The sequence below is a fragment of the Rhinatrema bivittatum genome, chromosome 18 (genome assembly GCF_901001135.1).
Source record: "Rhinatrema bivittatum chromosome 18, aRhiBiv1.1, whole genome shotgun sequence".
Lineage (NCBI taxonomy): Eukaryota > Metazoa > Chordata > Amphibia > Gymnophiona > Rhinatrematidae > Rhinatrema > Rhinatrema bivittatum.
In genome coordinates this window covers 57,306,513-57,327,050 of record NC_042632.1, presented here as the reverse complement: position 1 = coordinate 57,327,050, position 20,538 = coordinate 57,306,513, and the positions used below count along the sequence as shown (strand labels likewise).

Sequence of the window (20,538 nt, the reverse complement as noted above, 5' to 3'; positions counted from 1 at the left end):
TCTCTTACGGCGGCCTCCGGGGGTTCATTTTATTTTCTTGCCGGAAGTAGGCAGGTGGGCCGACCCGCGATGCCACGTGGTGCGGCCTGTGGGTTCCTGTAGTACCAAGGATCAGTCCAGACTCCTGGGGTTTGCCTCCGCACCAGCAGATGGAGACAGAGCCAAACTTGTCAGGCTCCATATATATACCAGGCTGCCACCCACAGCCTGTCAGTATAACAGTGTCAAAGCAGAAAGCCCTGAAATTGAAAACTAACTAAATACCGGAATAACAACCGGAGAACCCTGGCTCACTGTCCCCAACGAGAGACCTGCTCCAGAAAACAGAAATACAAATATATAGCAACTGAACTGCATGAAAAAAAGTCCCCCAAAATCCTTACAGAAGGAAAACACCGCGGACTCTCCTAGACTGAAAAAAAGTATTGAGGGCGGGACTCTGGACTGATCCTTGGAACGAAAATTATCGGAGGTAAGACCAAATTTTTTTTTCCTGTACATACCGGATCAGTCCAGACTACTTGGGATGGGATCCGGAGAGCCCCGCTCTTAAAACGCCTGCTCCGAAATTGCCTTCCCTTGAGCCCTGGACATCCAGGCGATAATGACGCGCAAAAGTATGCAATGATTTGCAAGTTGCAGCCCTGCAGAGAAATCTGCATACACTCTGCCCAGGAAGCCGCCTGGGAACGCGTCGAATGGGCCTTGAGACCCTGTGGTAGAGGCCTTCCACTGAGTAGATATGAGCAACCTATGGCCTCTTTCAACCAACGAGAAATGGTTTTCTTCTTGTTTCTTAGGCTAAACTGTCTTTTCAGTTTCTGAGTTCACTATTTGTCCCTTGCTAATAAGGGATTGAGATCTATCCACTGATCTATGTTGCTGTATGTCAGTCGAAGTTGTAGTGTTGTGGATCTTGTGCCAAGAGACTGGAGGGGGATAGGTAGAGGGAGGGGGGGATACATGGGGAACTTACTTTGTAACTCTCTTGTACTTTTTTTCTTAAGTTGGTGTGCGAACCTGCAACTGCAGTTATGAGAAAGTTCTAATAAAAACTACATAGAAAACAATTACACACACACACACTAAAGGATGCACAGGAGTAGGATTGCATATGTTGGATACTTAACCAAATAGCCCTCCAAGGCACACTTGGTTGTTTCCTCAGCATCAGGAACTGTTGCTAAAGGAGCTTCTCCCTCTTAAAAGCCAGTGTGGTCAAACCCATTCCACCAGGGGGTAAGAGGGTGGGAATTTCCTGATCCCAAAAGCGAACAGGGGAACTCCATCCCTTCTTAGACCTCAGCACTTAAAAAAGGTACATGGTACAGAAAAGGTTCCCTGCTGTCGCAGCCCACTCCACTGGGGGTGGAGAATAGGTACGATGTTTAGGCAGGTGCTTACGTTGGAGAGGGTTGGTTTTCTCCAGAGCTATTGTCTTCTGCCTGAAGCAGCTGCTGTTCCCCCCCCCCCCAAGTTGAGTCCTTGGGTGCAAGCAGCTGCCTGGACTTCCCAGGTGGAAGCATGAACCAAGAAAGATCTGAAGATTAGGACTGAAGCAGGAGGCACGACCAGGAATACGGCCAGATAGCAGTATATCATGGAGTGAACTCTGTCGACAGTTGGACCAGCAAACGTGTCAATCTAGAACTCCTTATGTACAGTTCTTTATTTGAGGCATACCCAATGCTGGTCCAATTGGGCAGCCCTGGAGGCAGGTCTCCCTAACTTTGCTTCATTTAGCATTTTTTGTAGGAATCTTGGCGATTCATAATCACTGTGGTTAAGAACATAAGAAATTGCCATGCTGGGTCAGACCAAGGGTCCATCAAGCCCAGCATCCTGTTTCCAACCGAGGCCAAACCAGGCCACAACCTGGCAATTACCCAAACGCTAAGAAGATCCCATGCTACTGATGCAATTAATAGCAGTGGCTATAACCTAAGTAAACTTGATTAATAGCATTTAATGGACTTCTCCTCCAAGACCTTATCCAAACCTTTTTTGAAGCCAGCTACACTAACTGCACTAACCACATCCTCTGGCAACAAATTCCAGAGCTTTATTGTGCATTGAGTGAAAAAGAATTTTCTCCGATTAGTCTTAATTGTGCTACTTGCTAACTTCATGGAATGCCCCCTAGTCCTTCTATTATTTGAAAGTGTAAATAACCGATTCACATCTACTCTTTCAAGACCTCTCATGATCTTAAACACCTCTATCATATCCCCCCTCAGCCGTCTCTTCTCCAAGCTGAACAGCCCTAACCTCTTCAGCCTTTCCTCATAGGGGAGCTGTTCCATCCCCTTTATCATTTTGGTCGCCCTTCTCTGTACCTTCTCCATCATAACTATATCTTTTTTGAGATGCGGCGACAGAATTGTACACAGTATTCCTGGTGCGGTCTTACCATGGAGTGATACAGAGGCATTATAACATTTTCCATTTTATTAACCATTCCTTTCCTAATAATTCCTAACATTCTGTTTGCTTTTTTGACTGCTGCAGCACACTGAGCCGACTATTTTAAAGCTCCTAATATGGAACCTAATATCGTGTAACTACAGCAAGGGTTATTTTTCCCTATATGCAACACCTTGCACTTGTCCACATTAAATTTCATCTGCCATTTGGATGCCCAATCTTCCAGTCTTGCAAGGTCCTCCTGTAATGTATCAGTCTGATTGTGATTTAACTACTCTGAATAATTTTGCATGATCCCCTGTCCTTGAACACCCAGGCTGCAGGTTCAGTTCTCTGCTGCCACAGATACCTAGGCACCCTGATTCTCCTTCCAGCAAAAGGAACTGGTTGTGCCTTCTAGATCTAAAGGATACATAAACGCACATAGAGAATGTCCCAGTTCACAGGATGTATCTCAGATTTGTTGTAGGGAAGTACCACCTATAATATGGGATGTTGTTTTTAGCATAGCAACAGCATCAAAAGTGTTTACCCAAATGCCTTGTAGTGGTAGTTGTGCATCTCTGCAAATTGGGAGTACATTTTTTTCCTATATAAAGGATTTGCCAGTCAAAGCATTTCTTGAGGTGGCGGTGTAGAATCAATGTTCAAAATCCTCCAGATGTTAGAGTTGCTAATGTTTGTCATAAACTACACCAAATCTAACTTGAGCCCATCAAAATTAGAATTTCTAGGAGTACTACTAGATACAACTCAGGCAGGAGCCTTCATCTTACAAGCAGGGATTTTCATATTGATATCTACAGTGGCAAGGATACAATTGTTTATGAAAACTATATTAATCACCTGGTGCAATTTACAGCAGTAACATACATAATAAAAATATAAAAACAAAGTAACAATAAAATGAAACACAAAAATAAGGAAAAAGGTTATGTTCATAAATTACAAGACAGCCGATGATATCTAGAGACACTGGGAAAGTAGTCAGGAATGCAAAGATTCAAATGGAAGGAAAACAGCAAATACTGTAAAACAGGGGGGTCAAGACTTTTTTTTCCTAGATATGTTAGTGATAGGAAGAAATGCAAAAGTAGCATTTTGAACCATGGAAGTGAAGGGGAGGAATATAGAGAGGCTGATGGGGGAAAAAACAAAATTGCTTAATAAATATTTCTGATTAGTGTTCACTGTGGAAGGGTTGGGAGTAGGACCACACAAATTGGACACAAGATTGAAGTGAGGTAAACCTCACTTTTCAGAAAATTGTGTTAGTGAGGAGTTATGTTTGAAGAAGAAAAGGTGATGGGGTTAGTTGGGCTACATTCAGTGACATTAAGGGAACTTAGAGATGTCCTGGTACCTTCACTGATGACCTTTTCAATACTACTTTAGTCTGAAGTAGTTCTGGAAGATTGGAAAATGACAGATGTGGTTCCAGTTCACAGATGTGGAAGTAAGGAGGTTACTGGGAACCACAGGCTAGTTAGTCTGACTTCTATAGCTTGCCCCATTTGTGCAGACCTCTCTTCCTTGAAAAAGGAGCTGGCTGAAGTTAAAGCTGAATTAGCTTCAATAAAGAAAGTCTCCCCCACTTTACATTATTCAGGAATTAATTCCCCATTACCACAGAAAAACCAAAAGTCAAGAAAAAAGAGTGATACAGTGGGCTCAGATAGGATAAGACCTGTGACCCACAGACATCCGTTCTTGACAGCTGTGCAGCCCACATGTCTAACCCCCCCCCCCCCACACACACACACACACTCACACAGGGCATTAAGGAACTCAAAAAACAACAGGATTACAGTGGGCTCTGGTAGAATTAGACCCGTGATGCGGAGACGCACACTGTATCAAGTGCAACAAGTACAAAAAGCCTTCTCTGTATTAAATACTGAAGAAGTTCTTGAGAAAAAGATTGAAGTGTTATCTGAAAAGAGAGAAGAAACCCAATGCATACAGAAATTCCAGATCAGTAACCAAAGGAAAAAGCTCATTGTGATGGATGATTCTGTCATCAGAGGCACTAATCTTTTCCTTTGCACAATTGCAAAGGGAAAGGGTGAAGTGAATAAAAAGAGGAGTCCAGGAAAAGCAGTAACCTGAACGAGAAAAGCTGGAAAGCTATGAGCACAAATGCTCGTAGTTTGGGCAATAAAATCCCAGATCTGTAAGCCCTAATGGTGGAGGTGGACTTGGACGTTGTTGCTGTCACGGAGACGTGGTTCACGCAATCTCATGATTAGGATACGGCAATACTGGGCTATAACTTGTTAAGGAAGGACGGATAGGAAAGAGGGAGGAGTGGCTCTTTATGTCAGAAATATATCAAAGCATCTGAGCTGCAAGGAAGATGGGGCAATGAAGAAGCACTATGGGCCAACCTAAAAAAAGATGATGGGGCATCCATTTTTATTGGAGTGGTTTACAGGCCTCCAAATCAAAAGGAAGAGCTTGACAGAAATCTGGTTGAAGACATCCAAAAGAAGGGCGAAGGGATCATTGGTAAATGAAGTTCAATTCAGGAGGCGAGAATGTTACTAGTGGTGTGCTGCAGGGATCTGTCCTTGGACTGATTCTTTTAAACTTTTTTGTAAGTGACTTTGCAGAAGGATTGTCAGGCAAGGTTTGTCTCTTTGCAGATGATGTAAAAATTTGCAATAAGGTAGACAGCCAGGAGCGTGTGGAGAACATAGAGGGGTATAAAGAAGCTCCAGGAATGGTCTAGGGTCAGGTAACTAAGATTTAATGCTAAAAAGTGCTGAGTTATATATTTAGGTTACAAAACCCAACGGATACAGTATAGGGGGGTGAAATTCTTCTAAGCACAAAGGAAGGGTGGGATCTGAGAGTCATAGTATCTGATTATCTTAATGTGAATAAGCCAACAGCAAAAGCCAGAAAGATGCTTGGCTGTATTGGGAGAGGGAATGGTCAGCAGAAAAAAGGAGGTGATATTGCCCTTTATAGAGGTGTCTGGTAAGACCTTATTTGGAATATTATTTATCTGATTTATATTCCACCTTTCAGGCACTTCAGAGTGGATTACATTCTGGTACTGTAGGTATTTCCTTATTCCCAGAGGATTTACAATCTAGAGACCATGCCACGGTCGGTGATCTTCATTCTAAAACACATGGAAACAGACTTAAAGCCTCCCTGTGGAGGTGGTAGAGACAAGAACAGAATTCAATAATGCATAGGATAAACTCAAAGGATCTCTGAGGGACTGGTAGGGATTGTAAAGCTGAATCACTTGGGCGAATGGGCAGACTAAATAAGCCATACATAAAAACATAGAAAAGGATTAATGGTCCATCCAGTCTGCCTAGCAAGCTTTTCCATGATAGTATCTTCCCAGCTGTGCAAATTGCCCCCATGTATCAGTCAGTTTTGTTTGCTTATGGACTTGGCCGTAGAAGCAATCCTGAGGGTTTTTTTTCCCTTAATGTCTGCACATCAGTACCCCAGACTAAAAAATGTAATGGCTCATGTTGGTTGTCTCTGAATCCAAGTTCCTCTTTTCTACCAACCCCCGCCTTTGAAGCAGAGAGTGATGTTGCAGTTGTCTCACAAGCATCAAGGCTTATTGGTTAAGAGTAATAAACTCATTCCTTCTGTTAAGGGTAATAATTGCTGCTCTATGCTTAGCAGTTCCCCAGATCATAAAGGTTGGGGCCGTCGTTGGTTGTTGTCTAAATCCAATTCCCCTTTTCCCCTGTCATTGAAGCAGAGAACAATGTTGGAATTGCATCAGAAGCATCAAGACTTATTGGTTAAGGGTAGTATCCACCGCACCAGCAAGTTACCCCCATGCACGCTCTCTTCCTTGGCTGTAGAAGCAGTCCTGTGCTTTTTCCCTTATGTCTGCCAGAATGTTTCAATGTTTCTACGAGTTAGGTCTGAAGACCAACTCAGTGTTCACCTTAGTGATTGGTGATTGTTGTCATGCAGAAGGTAAATCTGTCTCTGCACAGCAAACCATTTCATGCGGGGCTTGCTTCAGTTGAAGCCTCCAACTGAGGCATGAGTCCTCAACATGGTACTGACTCAGCTGATGAAAGTTCACTTCAAGCATCTAGCCTTATGTGAATTGAACTACCTGATCTGGAAGGTCATATTTTTGGTGGCAATCACTTCAGTACACAGCCATTTATCCATGGTATGGTTCTGCATACTCATCCTGAGTTTTTGCATAAGGTGGTGTTGGACTTTCACCTTAACCAGCCAATCATCCTTCCAACTTTTTTTTCCCCAGACATGTCCACAAAGTGAACAAGCACTACACGGTTTGTATCGCAAGATAACGTCTGCTTTCTTCCTGGAGCGGAGTGAAGCCCTTAGAAAGTCTGCCCAGCTTTGTGTCTTTGACCTCAAAAACCCGTAATTGCTGTTGCCAAGTACACTCTCTCTAATTGGCTAGCAGATTGCATCTCCTGATATGCCCAGGGAGGCCTAAATCTCAACAGCATGTCAAGGCTTGTAGTTTCAGAGCCATGGCAGTATCAGTAGCAACTAAGATCAGCATTCATGGAGGAGATCTACAAAGCTGCGATGTGGTGTTCTAACCACATCTTTGCATCACATTGTTTGAGCATGAATTCCTGATGCAATATTTGATTTGGCCATTCTGTTCTGCAGAGTCTCTTGTGATGTAGAACCCAACTCCATCCCACCCCCCCCCCCCAACTGTTGATTTCCAAGTGCCCTATTTAAAAAAAGTATATCTATATATATCTATATAGAAAATTAGAAGTGACGGCAGAAGACCAAACGGCCCATCCAGTCTGCCCAGCAAGCTTCACACTTTTTTTTTTCTCATACTTATCTGTTTCTCTTGGCTCTTAGTAACCTTTTGGTTCTATTTCCTTTCCACCCCCACCATTAATGTAGAGAGCAGTGTTAGAACTGCATCTAAGTGAAATATCTAGCTTAATTAGTTAGGAATAGTAACCACCGCAATAAGCAAGCTACACCCATGCTTATTTGTTTACCCAGACTATGTAATTCAGTCCTTGTTGGTTATTGTCTGTATATAGATCCACTTTTCTTCATTCCCCCCTGCCATTGAAGCAGAGAGCTATGCTGGATATGCGTGAAGTATCGGTCTTTCTCCCCTGCCGTTGAAGCAGAGGGCTATGCTGGATATGCGTGAAGTATCGGTCTTTCTCCCCTGCTGTTGAAGCAGAGCGCTATGCTGGATATGCATTGAAAGTGAAGTATCAGGCTTATTTGGTTTGGGGTAGTAACCGCCGTAACATGCAAGCTACTCCCCGCTTTTTTGTGAATGCAAATCCTTTTTTCCACATTTCCTCTTGCCGTTGAAGCTTAGAGCAATGTTGGAGTCACATTAACTGTATGTATGTTTATTGAATAAGGGTATTATCTCCAGGTAGCCGTCATTCCCGCGAGCCACCCACTCTTCATTCACGTCCTCTAGACTTTATGGATCCACAGTGTTTATCCCACGCCCCTTTGAAGTCCTTCACAGTTCTGGTCTTCACCACTTCCTCTGGAAGGGCATTCCAGGCATCCAGCACCCTCTCTGTGAAGAAATACTTCCTGACATTGGTTCTAAGTCTTCTGCCCTGGAGCTTCAAATCGTGACCTCTGGTTCTGCTGATTTTTTTCCTACGGAAAAGGTTTGTCGTTGTCTTTGGATCATTAAAACCTTTCAAGTATCTGAAAGTCTGTATCATATCACCTCTGCTCCTCCTTTCCTCCAGGGTGTACATATTTAGATTCTTCAATCTCTCCTCATAAGTCATTTGATGAAGACCCTCCACCTTTTTGGTCGCCCTTCTCTGGACCGCCTCCATCTTGTCTCTTTAGAGATACTGTCTCCAGAACTGAACACAGTACTCCAGGTGAGGCCTCACCAAGGACCTGTACAAGAGGATAATCACTTCCCTTTTCTTACTCTATATTCCTCTCTCTATGCAGCCCAGCATTCTTCTGGCTTTAGCTATCGCCTTGTCACATTGTTTCGCCGACTTTATTTTTAGATGTTATTTTTATACTGTATTTTTCGCTCCATAAGACGCACCTAGGATTCAGAGCAGAAAATAAATAAATAAATAAATAATGGTGTGCTTAAACGGCTCTATTCCTGGGCGTCTGGGCATCTTATGGAGCAAATTAGGGGAGGGCATAAAATTTTTTATGGTCCCCATTTCATTTTTGGGTCTGGGGAGGGTCATTTCTGTCCACTCCCCAGATCAGAAAATGTTTATCGTTCTCTTTATTGGGAAAAAAAAAACAAAACAAAAAACCCCATCCCAACCCTTTAAAGTTAATTAACTACAACCCCCCACCCTCCTGCCCCCCCCCCCCAAAGACTTGTCAGTGGTCCAGCGGGGGTGATACAGTACATTGCTGAAAAGATAATTCTTTTCCAAGTTGTTATGTTTTAATGACTCTAGTTTGCCCACTGTGTGGTTTTGATGGTATAATCGCATATCTGTTATCCCCGTCAGTTTCCCACTGTATCTTTTGATGGTATATTCACAGCAATGTACTGTATCATTTAGTAACAGAAATCTGAATGAATCTCATATGTAGCAAATAAGTGATTTGAATTGTAAGCATTTTGTGTATGCATTATTTAATGGCAATAAGCTATATATATAACATTTAAATAAATAAAAAATGCATTGTGCTGAAACATAGTGTGAGATTAGTTGCAGACTAGGGTTGAGGAGGGATTATGAGGAATTCTTATCAATTGTATAAAAAAAATTTTTTTTATGAATATGTATTGTATGTAAAACATTTTGTATAAGTATTTCTAATAAATATGTATTTTTAATACAGTAAACAAACTTTTTTTAAATATTCAACATTGGAAAACTACTTACTTGCTTTTATCCTTCCCCTTTTTAGGGTTTTTTTTGTTAAAAGGTTCTTAGGGCCTGGATTGGCCACTGTTGGAAACAGGATGCTGGGCTTGATGGACCCTTGGTCTGACCCAGTATGGCAATGTTCTTATGTTCTTAAAAGCAGTTTTGTCCATTGGCACTGCTCCTGATTATTTTTTCTGCTTTTTTCATTTGGGACAGTCTATAGCTAGGGATACCCCACAAGTGATGATTGCGCCCCTGTTTGTCTCTGGAGAAAGTAAAGTTGCATATTTATATCAAGTGTTCTGCTGGACTTGGAGGATGTTGATCCTCTCAAAATCCTCCTGCCTCCCCTTAGAGTTGTCCCCAAGTTCTAAGCTATTTCATAGATTAAAGGTTCCCACGAGGATATATAGCAGGGTGTACATGCTCAGTGGGGATTGTTCAAAGCCTCTAGAAGATTTTAAGTCCAGGTTCTACACTGGGCTCCATCTGATGTCACGCGTGTATGGCCTGATATCCTGCTGTCTTTAGAAAACATCTGTTACAAGTAAGTGACTCTGCTTAATATTGCATCTTGTTAAATTGTACATTGTAACCTCTATGATGGTGTTATTCCCACTTTATGTATTTTATTTAAAAATCATAAATAGTTTTAAAAAATGTGATATTGAATCTAGGAAAATAAACTCATAATTTGTTAAAGTTTTAAGTGGATGGACAACAAAATATAATTTTTCCTTTCATTTCTAAAGATGCTAAAGGCAGAACAATTGATAGTATACTTGGGAAAGCTAAGAGGAATTATTAGAAGGGGATGGGGCATCAATAACCCTATCATATCGGAAACCCAGATTTTTCATAATCTTTATATGCTTATGCTAAAACCTTACAACTAACTGTAAATACAAATTAGTTTAAAGATCTGTTTTGTCTAAAACCTTTTTGCTTACATGGAAATCAAGGACCCCAAATTAATCAACCTGTTTTCTCTGCTTTGATTAGGTTTGAAGATTTGATGGAGAACCTCCCTCTCCCCGAATATACCAAGAGAGATGGCAGATTGAATCTTGCTTCTAGGTTACCTAGCTATTTTGTACGGCCAGATCTAGGTCCTAAAATGTACAACGCTTATGGTATGTCAGTGAATCATCAGGCTAAACAAAATTCTAGCATAGTGTGATGTGTTCTCCAAAAAAAAGAGCAAAGCAGCATTGTGTTATAAGAAAACAAAGTTCCATATCTCCCCTCCCCCCTCCCCTTTGGAAGCTGCGTGCATGTTACATAACTACACTTTGCAAGGACGGTTGTGAGTTAAAAATATCCGCATATACAGTCGTGCTCATAAGTTTACATACCCCAGCAGAATTTGTAAGATATATAGCACTTTAAAAAAAAAAGAGAGATCAGATAAAACACATCTGTTATTTTTAAGGTTTTAAATTAAACTATTTCATGCATCACAGAATGACACAATCATTAAACCATAGCAATAAAGGAAATAATAAAATGGTCCTATTCAAAAGTTTACTTACCCTTAGTTCTCAATATCATGTATTGCCCCCTTTTGCATCAGACTGCTTGCAATCTTTTCTGGTAGTTGTGAATGAGGCCCACTATTTTCTCATGTGGCCTCTTAGATAAAATACTCCAGATCATGTAAATTCTTTGGTTATCTAGTATGATCTGCATGTTTGAGTTCTCCCCAAAGTGGTTCAATGATGATGACGTCAGGAGACTGTGGTGGCCACTTCAGAACCTTCACTTTATTCTGCTGCAGCCACCAAAGAATAGACTTGGCCTTAATGTTTCAGATGATTATCATATTAGAAAGTCCAAGTGCGCCCCATGTGCAGCTTCCTGGCTGATGAATGCAAATTCTCCTCCAATATTTAATGGCAAGATGCATTCATCCTGCCATCAATTTTTATTAAATTCCCTGTGCCGCTGTAGCTCTCAAACCCACAAAACCGCAGAGATCCACCTCCATGCTTCACGTTTATGGTTATGACCATAAACTTCAATTTTAGTCTCATCACTCCAAATTATTTTGTTATAGAAGTTTTGATAAGAACATTAGAAATTGCCATGCTGGGTCAGACCAAGGGTTCATCAAGCCCTGCATCCTGTTTCCAACAGAGGCCAAACCAGGCCACAAGAACCTGGCAAGTACCCAAACACCAAGAAGATCCTATGCTACTGATGCAATTAATAGCAGTGGCCATTCCCTAAGTCAACTTGATTAATAGCCGTTAATGGACTTCTCCTGCAAGAACTTATCCAAACCTTTTTTAAACCCAGCTGCACTAACCATATCCTCTGGCAACAAATTCCAGAGTTTAATTGTGCGTTGAGTGAGAGAGAATTTTCTCCAGTTAGTCTTAAATGTACTACTTGCTAACTTCATGGAGTGCCCCCTAGTCCTTCTATTATCTGAAAGTGTAAAGAACCAATTCACATCTACTCATTCAAGAACTCTCATGATTTTAAAGTCCTCAGTCGCCTCTTCTCCAAGCTGAACAGCCCTAACCTCTTCAGCCTTTCCTCATAGGGGAGCTGTTCCATCCCCTTTATCATTTTGGTTGCGCTTCTCTGTACCTTCTCCATCGCAACTATATCTTTTTTGAGATGCGGCGACAGAATTGTACACAGGATTCAAGGTGCGGTCTCACCATGGAGCGATACAGAGGCATTATGACATTTTCTATTTTGTTAACCATTCCCTTCTTAATAATTCGTAACATTCTGTTTGCTTTTTTGACTTCTGCAGCACACTGAACCGACAATTTCAATATATTATCCACTATGACGCTGTAGATCTCTTTCCTGGGTGGTAGCGCCTAATATGGAACCCAACATCGTGTAACTTCAGCATGGATTATTTTTCCCTATATGCAACACCCTTGCACTTGTCCACATTAAATTTCATCTGCCATTTGGATGCTCAATCTTCCAGACTCACAAGGTCCTCCTGTAATGTTATCACAATCCACTTGTAATTTAACTACTCTGAATAATTTTGTATCATCAGCAAATTTGATAATCTCACTCGTATTGTTTTCCAGATCATTTATAAATATATTGAAAAGCACCGGTCCAAATACAGAACCCTGAGGCACTCCACTGTTTACCCTTTTCCACTGAGAAAATTGACCATTTAATCCTATTCTCTGTTTCCTGTCTTAACCAGTTTGTAATCCACAAAAGGACGTCGCCTCCTATCCCATGACATTTTAGTTTTCTTAGAAGCCTCTCATGAGAGACTTTGTCAAATGCCTTCTGAATATCCAAATACACTATATAAATACTGGTTCACCTTTATCCACATGTTTATTAACCCCTTCAAAAAAATGAAGCAGATTTGTTAGGCAAGGCTCTTCCCTTGGATAAATCCATGTTGACTGTGTTTCATTAAACCATGTCTTTCTATATGCTCTACGATTTTGATCTTTAGAATACTTTCCACTATTTTTTCCCGGCACTGAGGTCAGGCTCCACTGGTCTATAGTTTCCTGTATCACCCCTGAAGCCCTTTTTAAATATTTGGGTTACACTAGCCACCCTCCACTCTTCAGGTACAATGGATGATTTTAATGATAGGTTACAAATTTTAACTAATAGATCAGAAATTTCATTTTTTAGTTCCTTCAGTACCCTAGGATGCATACCATCCTGTCCAGGTGATTTGCTATTCTTTAGTTTGTCAATCTGGCGTACTCCATCTTCCAGGTTCACAGTGATTTGGTTCAGTTCATCTGACTCAACACCCTTGAAAACCAATGGCCTTATCTTCCCTAAGAACCCCTTTAACCCCTCTGTCATCTAACGGTCCATCCCACTCCCTCACAGGTTTCTTGCTTCGGATATATTTTAAAATGTTTTTATTATGAGTTTTTGCCTCTATGGCCAACTTCGTTTCAAATTCTGTCTTCGCCTGTCTTATCAGTGTTTTACACTTAACTTGACAATGCTTATGTTTTATCCTATTTTCTTCAGATAGATCCTTCTTACAATTTTTAGCCTCTTTCACTTCTCAGTGGAAAGGGTACACAGTGAGTTTCTCAGGGATCTGTACTTGGACTGGAACTTTTCAATATACTTATAAATAACCTAGAAAGGAATATAACGAGTAAGGTAATGAATTTTGCAGATACAAAGTTATTCAGAGTAGTTAAATCACAAGCAGATTGTGATAAATTGCAGGAGGACTTTGCGAGACTGGAAGATTGGGCATCCAAATGGCAGATAAAATTTAATGTGGACAAGTGCAAGTTGATGCATATAGGGAAAATAACTCAGGCTGTAGTTACACAGTGTTAGGTTCTATTTTAGGAGCTACCACCCAGGAAAAAGATCTAGGCATCATAGTGGATAACACGTTGAAATCGTTGGCTTAATGTGCTGCGGCAGTCAAAAAAGCAAACAGAATTTTAGGAATTATTAGGAAGGGAATAGTGAATAATTAAGAAGGGAATGGTGAATAAAATGGAAAATTTCAAAACGTCTCTGTATCACTCCCTGGTGAAGTCCGCACCTTGAGTACTGTTCACAATTCTGATCGACACATCTCTAAAACGATATAGTTGCAGTGAAGAAGCTACGGAGAAGGGCGACCAAAATAAAGGGGAAGGAACAGCTCCCTTATGAGAAAAGGCTAAAGAGGTTAGGGCTATTCAGCTTGGGAAAGAGATGACTGAGGCGGGATACAATAGAGGTCTTTAAAATCATGAGAGGTCTAGAATGGGTAAACATGAATCTGTTATTTACTCTTTCGGATAATAGGACGATTAGGGGGAACTTCATAAAGTTAGCAAGTAGCACATTTATAAATAATTGAAGAAAATTCTTTTTCACTCAACATACAATTAAGCTCTGGAATTTGTTGTCAGAGGATGTGGTTAGTGCAGTTAGCATAGCTGGGTTTAAAAAAGATTTGGATATGTTCTTGGAGAAGTCCATTAACTGCTATTAATCAAGTTGACTTAGAGAATAGCCATTGCAATTACTGGCATCAGTAACATGGAATCTACTTAGTGTTTGGGTTCTTGCCAGGTACTTGTAGCCTGGATTGGCTATTGTTGGAAACAGGATACTGGGCTTGATGGACCCTTGATCTGATCCAGTATGGCAATTTCTTATATTAATATATTCTTATGTCCATGCACTCTGAGTGCTCCTCCGCGTGTCTCCACAGTCAAGCACCGTGGCACAACAAAGTTTAAGGCTAAAGCAAGTGGATCAGGATGATACCAATAATGATGATGGTGGTTCTGTCAGTGAGGAAGGGGAGATTCCCCCAGATTTTGGAGCCTTATAGAACTCTTGTCCATTTCTTTTATAGAGATGTGTTGCCGAACTTGATATTTCGATCTTGAAGACTCTTGGATTGGCTGGGTCTGACTCCTTGGGGATGCAGAAGAAGGATTCCATTTTGGTCACCCTACGCAAGGCTTCTTGTTTTTCCCCTCCTGGAGGCAATCCAAGAATTGATCGATCTGGAGTGGAGCAAGCCAGATGCATTCTTTAATGGAGAATGTATCTTGGCGGGTTTATATCCCTTGGATCCGCAGGCCAGAGAGCAGTTGCTTTTCCCTAAAGTGGATGCCTTGGTGTGTTCTGTCACGAAACGTACCATCATCCCAGTAGAAGGAGGTGTGGCATTGAAGAATGCTCAGGATAGAAGGGTTGAGGCTATCCTAAATCAAGGCTTTGAGGCAGTGATGATGAACTTACAAATTGCTTCTTGTTGTGCTTTGGTAGCTTGGGCTACCTCGCACCTTTGTCAAGATTCTGCTAGTGCCATGTCCGATTTTGAACCTATGATAGAACCGGGGGCTGCCTTCTGATGAGGGCTTTGACTTGATTTGCCCAGCTGCCAGAGGAGGAGTTTTGGTTATTGCGACCAGGCAGCAGATGTGGCTGTGCAACTAGTCAGCAATACTATTTTAAAGGTCAATCTAACCAAGCTGCTCTTCAAGAGCTCGCTTTTGTTTGCCAGTGAATGAGAAAAATTGGCAAGTAAATGGGGAGAAACCCAGGTCCCTTGTTTTGCCAGAGGACAAGAAACCTGTTGCCCTGTCTTTTCGGGCAGGTGGCTGCTCTCTAGACTACTGGCACTTTCAGCCTTATAGGAGAGGTTCTTCCCAGAGGAACTGTCCACAGGTCTGTCCTTTTGCCCCCAAGGACCTTGAAAGGATGCAGGCTCTGGAGGTGCAGCCCCTCTTTCTTACCAATGAAGGTGTGCAGGATCACCTGGTTGTGCAGAAAATAGGTGATCACCTATCCTAGTTTTATCACAGGTGGGTCCATCATACTTCGGATCAAAGGATTCTTGAAATGGTGTGGGATGGGTATGCTCTTGAATTTTGCCGCATTCCTCTGGATGCTTTTATATTCTCTCCTTGCAACTCCAGTCAGAAGAGGGAAGAAGTGGAAGTGACGTTACAAAGGCTGTTGACCCTGAATGCAGTGATTCCCATTTCCGAATCGCAGCGAAATACAGGCCACTATTCCCTTTTAGTTGTGCCCAAGAAGGAAGGGTTGTTCTGGCCCATATTGGATCTCAAGGGCGTCAACCAACATTTACGAATCATGCATTTCAGGATTGAAACAGTGCATTCTGTTATAATGGCAGCAGAAGCAGAGGAGTACCTCACGTCTCTAGATCTAATGGAGTCATAGCTATATAGTCCCATCCATCGGGAACAGTGGTTCCTCCGGTTTGCTATTCTGAATCGTTATTACCAGTTTCAAGCCTTGTCTTTCGGGCTAGCCAAGGCACCCAAGTCAGAATGGTGGTAGTGGAGGGCGAGGGCATTCTAGTTCCACCCTATCTGGACGACTGGTTGATTCGAACCAAGGATGTGCAAGAGAGTCTTTGCACTTCCTACAAGGTGGTTTCCTTACTACAGGAGCTAGGCTGGGTGGTGAATCTGGCCAAAAGCAGTTTGCAGCCGTCTCAGACCATGGAGTATCTCGGGGCTCAGTTCGATACAAGGCAGGGCAGAGTATTCTGCCGGAGTCTCGTATTCACAGGTTGATGATGCAAGCTCGATCCCTGCGAAATTCTGTCATCCAACTGTGTCTTTTTATCTGCAGGTCCTGGAGTTGATGGCTGCTGTGTTGGAAGTGGTTCCTTGGGCGAGGTCTCATATGCGCCCTCTTCAGCACGCATTGCTCTCCCAATGGAGACGGCAGTCGCAGAACTATGTGGTGAGGCTGCTCCTTTTGTTAGAGGTGAGGATCCAGTTGTACAGGTGGTTCCAGGCAAATCATCTCAGGAAGGGGGTTTCCCTGAAGATGCCGGATTGATTGGTGCCTACAACAGATGCGAGCTTCCAGGGCTGGAGGGCTCACTGTCAGGAGTTAGCAGTAAAAGGGCGCTGGAATGCAGCAGAACAGACTTGGGCAGACCAGATAATGTCCGACAATGCTACTACAGTGGTTTACATCAATCATCAAGATGGAACCAAGAGTAAACAGGTGTTGGAGGAGATAGATGTGCTTACATTGTGGACGGAGCAGCATCTTCTAAGCAGATCCACCTCTTATATTTCCGGAAAGGACAATACTAGAGCCAATTTCCTCAGCAGGAGAAGCTTGGACCCAGGAGAATGGGAGCTGGCGGACGAGATCTTTAGGCTCCTGGTGAACCGCTGGAGCCTACCAAATCTAGATCTGTTGGCGACCTTCAACAACACGAAGGTTCCACACTTTGGTCACAGGTGGGACCCAAACACGATGGGCATAGATGCTGTCGTTCAGGAGTGGTCATGTGGCACCCTGCTGTATGCGTTTCCGCCCTGGCCATTGATAGGCAGGCTGGTACAGAAGATTGCAAGTCAAACCAACACTGTCCTTTTAGTTGCTCTGGATTGGGCTTGAAGGCCTTGGTACAACGATCTCCAGAGTCCTCTGATGGGCAGTCCCCTCTGGCTACCGTTTCGGACGAATCTTTTATGTCAGACCCATTCTGCAAGAGAATCCAGGTAGATTCTATCTTATGGTTTGGCCATTGAAAGGGCTTGGTTGTTGAAGCACGGTTATTCTCCTGCTGTAATTTGAACTCTTCTTCGGGCCTGGAAATTTTCTACTTCTCTAGCTTATGTTAGAGTTTGGAGGGTCTTTAGGCCTGAGCAAGTTACTCAACTGCTCATGGTGGATATTTCTTTGATTTTGGAACTTTTACAGGACGGCTTTCTTAAGGGTTTGGCCCTTAACACCTTGAAGAACATAAGAACATGCCATACTGGGTCAGACCAAGGGTCCATCAAGCCCAGCATCCTGTTTCCAACAGTGGCCAATCCAGGCCATAAGAACCTGGCAAGTACCCAAAAACTAAGTCTATTCCATGTTATCGTTGCTAGTAATAGCAGTGGCTATTTTCTAAGTCAGCTTAATCAATAGCAGGCAATGGACTTCTCCTCCAAGAACTTATCCAATCCTTTTTTAAACACAGCTACACTAACTGCACTAACCACATCCTCTGGCAACAAATTCCAGAGTTTAATTGTGCGTTGAGTGAAAAAGAACTTTCTCTGATTAGTCTTAAATGTGCCACATGCTAACTTCATGGAGTGCCCCCTAGTCTTTCTATTATCTAGAAGAGTAAATAACCAATTCACATCTACCCGTTCAAGTTGCAGCACTGGCTTGTTATAGGGAAAGAGTCAATGGGAGGGTCTTTGTCTCCCCATCCGAACATTTCCCGTTTGTTGCAGGGAGTTAAACATGCTGGCCCACCCCCAGGGCAGCTTCCGGTGCCTTTGTGGGATCTTAACCTGGTCCTTGAATTCATGGCAGGTCCAACCTTTAGACCGCTGCGTACTTTCATTGCAGCTGCTTAACCTGAAGACAGGTTTTTTGGAAGCAATCTGTTCAGCACGTTGGGTGTCTGAGCTGCAGACTTTTTCCTGCCCTGAGCCTTTTCTCTGTATGACTCCCGGTGCGGTTCAGCTTCAGACTGTGCCCTCTTTTTTGCCAAAGGTGGTTTTGGAGTTTCATTTAAACTAGTCCATTTCCCTGCCTGCTTTGGACAGGGACAGAGATGAAGCTGAGTACCATCTTCTGTGTTCCTTGGACGTTGTTTCATTTACTGCGGTACTTGGAGATGATTAAACGTATGTGGAAGTCTGATTGCCTGTTTGTGCTGTATGGTGGAGATAAACAGGGAGCACCAGCGATGTGGACAACGATAGCCAGCTGGGATAAGAAAGTCATTACGGCAGCCTATGTGGCTGCTCAGGTGACTTTGCTGAAACAGGTTAAACCGTATTCCATGAGGGCTCAGGCGGTATTGTGGGTGGAGCTTCGTTTGTTGTCACATGCTGAAATTTGCTGAGCAGCAAAATGATCATCTTTGCACACCACTTCCAAGCATTTCCACTTGGAGGTGGTAAAGCTTTGGTATATCTCACTCGTGGGGATTTTCCTGCGCAAACACTGAGGAAGGAAAAATGACTACTTACTTGATAATTTCACTTCCTCTAATAATGGCAGGTCAATCCCTAACCTATCCTTGGACTGCCGATGTTTTAGCTTGTGGTTAGCCTTTCTTCGGGCGAGCTTTGCTCTTCATTGAAAACTGGTAAGTGGCTCTCTAGCTCTTAGTTTACTAGCTATGTTCCTTATTTTGGCTGAGCTTAGTGTTTGATTGTTAATTGTAATGTTTAAGTGTAATCAGTTTTGTCCACAGTTTGGCTTTTCTAGAGAATACTGGCAGGCTCGTGTTGGGGTGGGACTGTATGGCTGTGACATCAGCTTTTGCTCCGTCTCCATCTGCTGACAGAGGTGTATAACTCACTCATGGGGATTGACCTGCCCTTAAGAAGAAAAGAGGATTTATATTCAGACAACAACCAACAAGGACTGAATTGCACAGGCTGGATAAACAAATAAGCATGGGAGTAGCTTGCTTATTGTGGCGGTTACTACCCCTAACCAATTAAGTTGGATACTTTACTTTGATGCGGCTCCAGCACTGCTCTCTACATCAGTGGCAGCGGGGAAGGAAATTGGAACCAAAAAGTTACCAATAAGGGCCAAGAGTAACAGATAAATATGAGAAGAATAAGTGTGAAAGCTTGTTGGGCAGACTGGATGGGCCATTTGGTCGTCTTCTGCCGTCATTTCTATGTTTAATAGAGGAAAGGAACTTATCAGGTAAGTAATAATTTCTCCTTACTCTTTCAGATAATACAAGGACTAGGGAGCACACCATAAGTTATCAAGTTGCACATTTAAAACAAATTGGAGAAAATTCATTTTCACTCAATGCAAAATTAAGCTCTGGAATTTGTTGCCAGAGGATGTGGTTAAGGCAGTTAGTGTAGCTGGGTTTAAAAAAGGTTTGGATAAGTTCCTGGATTAGAAGTCCATAAAGTGCTGTTAATAGGGAATAGCCACTGCTTGTTGCCAGCATCAGTAGCATGGGATCTGTTTAATGTTTGGGTGCTTGCCAGGTATTTGTAACTTGGATTGGCCAGTACCCAAACATTAAACAGATCCCATGCTACTGATGCTGGCAACAAGCAGTGGAAAATTGGTTCTTTCCTGCTAATGTTTGTTCCTGTAGTACCACGGATCAGTCCAGACTCCATCCCGGTCTACTTTTTCAGTCCGCTCGTAGTCTTTTTCCTTTTGCAGTGCTGGTAAATGCCTTTTTATCCTACAGAAGTATTACATAAAGGATTCATAAGGCACCGGATGTTATTTTCACAATTGTTAAGAGCTATGTATAACACTGTTCCAAATTGGCATTACCTTATTACTGTTGAATTGTTGCTTGCTTGACCTTATTCGATTTCTTTTTCTGCTTTGTTAATGTTTATACCGAGGAGCGCAGGGTGAGCTATGCCCATAAATGTTATGCCTTTCAGTTATTTTTTTCTCTGACTCCATCTGCTGGAAGGGGGGACACAACCCCGCTGTCTGGACTGATCCGTGGTACTACAGGAACAAAAATTAGCAGGTAAGAACCAATTTTCCTTTACTGCTTGTTGCCAGCATCAGTAGCATAGGATCTGTTTAATGTTTGGGTGCTTGCCAGGTACTTGTGACTTGGATTGGCTGCTATTGGAGACAGGATGCTGGGCTTGATAAATCCTTGGTCTGATCCAGTACGGCATGTTCTGTGTTCTTAGGGAGCTGTCCTACCCCTTTATCATTTTGGTTGCTCTTACAGCTAAATCTTTTTGGAGATGCCGTGACCATAATTGTACACAGTACTCTAGGTATTGTCTTACTGTAGAGCAATACAGAGGTTTGACCTTTC

At 42.5% G+C, this 20,538-nt stretch overlaps 1 protein-coding gene across 1 annotated transcript in view; it reads left to right on the top strand.

The window, feature by feature from the left end:
* The window catches only part of KDM3B (lysine demethylase 3B), a 278,360-nt gene that overhangs the window by 199,936 nt on the left and 57,886 nt on the right, over positions 1-20,538 (top strand). Inside the window, 1 exon segment of the mRNA XM_029583992.1 lies at positions 10,272-10,402. Within this exon segment, the coding sequence (XP_029439852.1) occupies positions 10,272-10,402 (131 nt within the window).